This window comes from Arabidopsis lyrata (genome assembly GCF_000004255.2).
Source record: "Arabidopsis lyrata subsp. lyrata unplaced genomic scaffold ARALYscaffold_396, whole genome shotgun sequence".
Lineage (NCBI taxonomy): Eukaryota > Viridiplantae > Streptophyta > Magnoliopsida > Brassicales > Brassicaceae > Arabidopsis > Arabidopsis lyrata.
In genome coordinates this window covers 2680-4648 of record NW_003302277.1, presented here as the reverse complement: position 1 = coordinate 4648, position 1969 = coordinate 2680, and the positions used below count along the sequence as shown (strand labels likewise).

The window sequence follows — 1969 nt, the reverse complement described above, 5'->3', positions numbered from 1 at the left end:
AAAGCCGGAATGAAAAATTGTTGTGAGAATGTGGATACGATCCGTTAGAGGTTTTACGGTTAGCGGAAAGAGAGGCACAATTGTGGCACTCAGCTCAAGTGGAGCTTCATACTGAAACTCAGGCTTCAGTGGAATTCCAAATCGGCCTCAAACGAGGGGGGTGTCCCTAGATTCGGATTTTACAGGATACCGTTGTTTTGTGGATGGATCCTGGAAAGACAGCGACAAGTTTTCCGGGATATGGTGGTTTTGTACACCATCAAACGGTGAGCCATCAACAATGGGAGCTGCCAACCTCCGTAGAAGCCTATCTCCGCTACATGCCGAATTCGAGGCCCTCTTTTGGGCGATGAAGTGTATGATTGGTGCAGATAATCAAGAGGTAGCATTCCTTACAGACTGTTCTGACCTGGTGAAGATGGTGTCTTCCCCAACCGAATGGCCGACCTTCTCAATGTATCTGGAGGAATTTCAGAGCGACAAGGAAGAGTTCTACCTTCTCTTTATCTTTAATTTCTCGTTGTGCAAATGTAAAAGCGGATAATCTGGCACGAAAAGTTCGTACGGAACCGCTTCATATCACTTATGTAAACAACATTCCACAAGAATGGCTCTTTTGAGCACTATTTAATTACGGATGACAAAAAAAAAAAAAATTTAATTGTCATCCAAAAAATCCAAACAATCTGGTTTGTAAGAAATTAGACACGCATCAAACTCAATCCCTTATAAATGATCTTGTACCTGTCTTATTAGGCCGAGAGACGTTACTCTGGGCCGAGCAAATGTAATATTTTTTAACTTAAATATATTGAAAGGCCCTAAGCCAGTGCTTGGCCCATTTGAGTTTATAAGTGAAGTGTTTTTTTTTTGGGTTTAAAAACAAATTCGTTTTATTAAATGTTACGTATTTTTTTTATTTAGATCATCATATTTACAGTTTTGACATTGTTTCCCGCATACTTTTCTTCTTCTTCTTCTCTCCACCCATCTGCTTAAAGGAAGGAACCTGAAAAGCTTACCAAAAGTAGAACACGAACTTTTTTGATCTCCGATTCTTGCCTCCGCCATCGCCATATTATAGCTGAATCAAGGTCTGATCACAAATTTCCCGATTTGTATTTATATATCCTTTAGATTGGTGTAAAACTTGATCGAATCTGGGATCGTTGTATCCAAAATCTGATCTGGGCTTCTCTGATTCGAATTCTAATTCACTAACTTGTAAAATTCTGAGTTGGGTTTGTTTGAAGATTCAATTTTGATGATCTATTTCTATAGGGTTTCTTGAATTTCACTGTTCGTAGAACAATTTCATTGTAAAGTAATGATTTTTTTTCTTGATTAGGATCTTGTGTTTGATATAAAGCGGAGAGAGAGATGGGAGCATTCATGTCAAGGTTTTGGTTCATGATGTTTCCTGCAAAAGAGTATAAGATTGTTGTGGTTGGTTTGGATAATGCTGGTAAAACGACGACGCTTTATAAACTTCATTTGGGTGAAGTTGTTACTACTCATCCTACTGTTGGGAGCAATGTTGAAGAGCTTGTTTACAAGAATATCCGCTTCGAGGTAACCGGCACTTTCTTGACTTGCGAATCCTTGTTTCTTAGGTTCTTTTTGAGGTTTGATCTTAGGACATGGAGATGGGAGTTGAATCTTTATGAATTCTTCTTAAATTTGCAATCTTTTGTTGTGTTATTGTCTTTAGGTATGTTGAATGCCCGCAGTTTTCTTGCAAAATGGATGTTTGTCATGATTGGTCTAGAAGCCCATAGTGTTGAACGTTTTGATATGTGTGGATACTTGCGATTTATGGTTTCGTATAACAAATTTCTGTAGATGCTGTTTATCTGGCTTTTATGTTATACCGGGGTGGACTGTTTGCTACTTCTTACTAGCTTAGTTTTAATGCCAGAGGATTGGTGTTTGGAACGTCTTCTTTTATACAGTGTCAAGTCATGCCTGA

The 1969-nt window shown here is 38.5% G+C and overlaps 1 protein-coding gene across 1 annotated transcript in view; it reads left to right on the top strand.

Annotated features, from left to right (window-relative positions):
- The first annotated feature begins 940 nt into the window (after nt 1–940).
- The window catches only part of LOC9298584 (ADP-ribosylation factor-like protein 5), a 1844-nt gene continuing 815 nt past the window's right edge, over nt 941–1969 (top strand). Inside the window, exons 1-2 of the mRNA XM_002862462.2 lie at nt 941–1094; nt 1349–1572. Of these exons, the coding sequence (XP_002862508.1) occupies nt 1381–1572 (192 nt within the window). The 5' untranslated portion in view covers nt 941–1094; nt 1349–1380. The remainder of the gene's footprint in view (nt 1095–1348; nt 1573–1969) is intronic.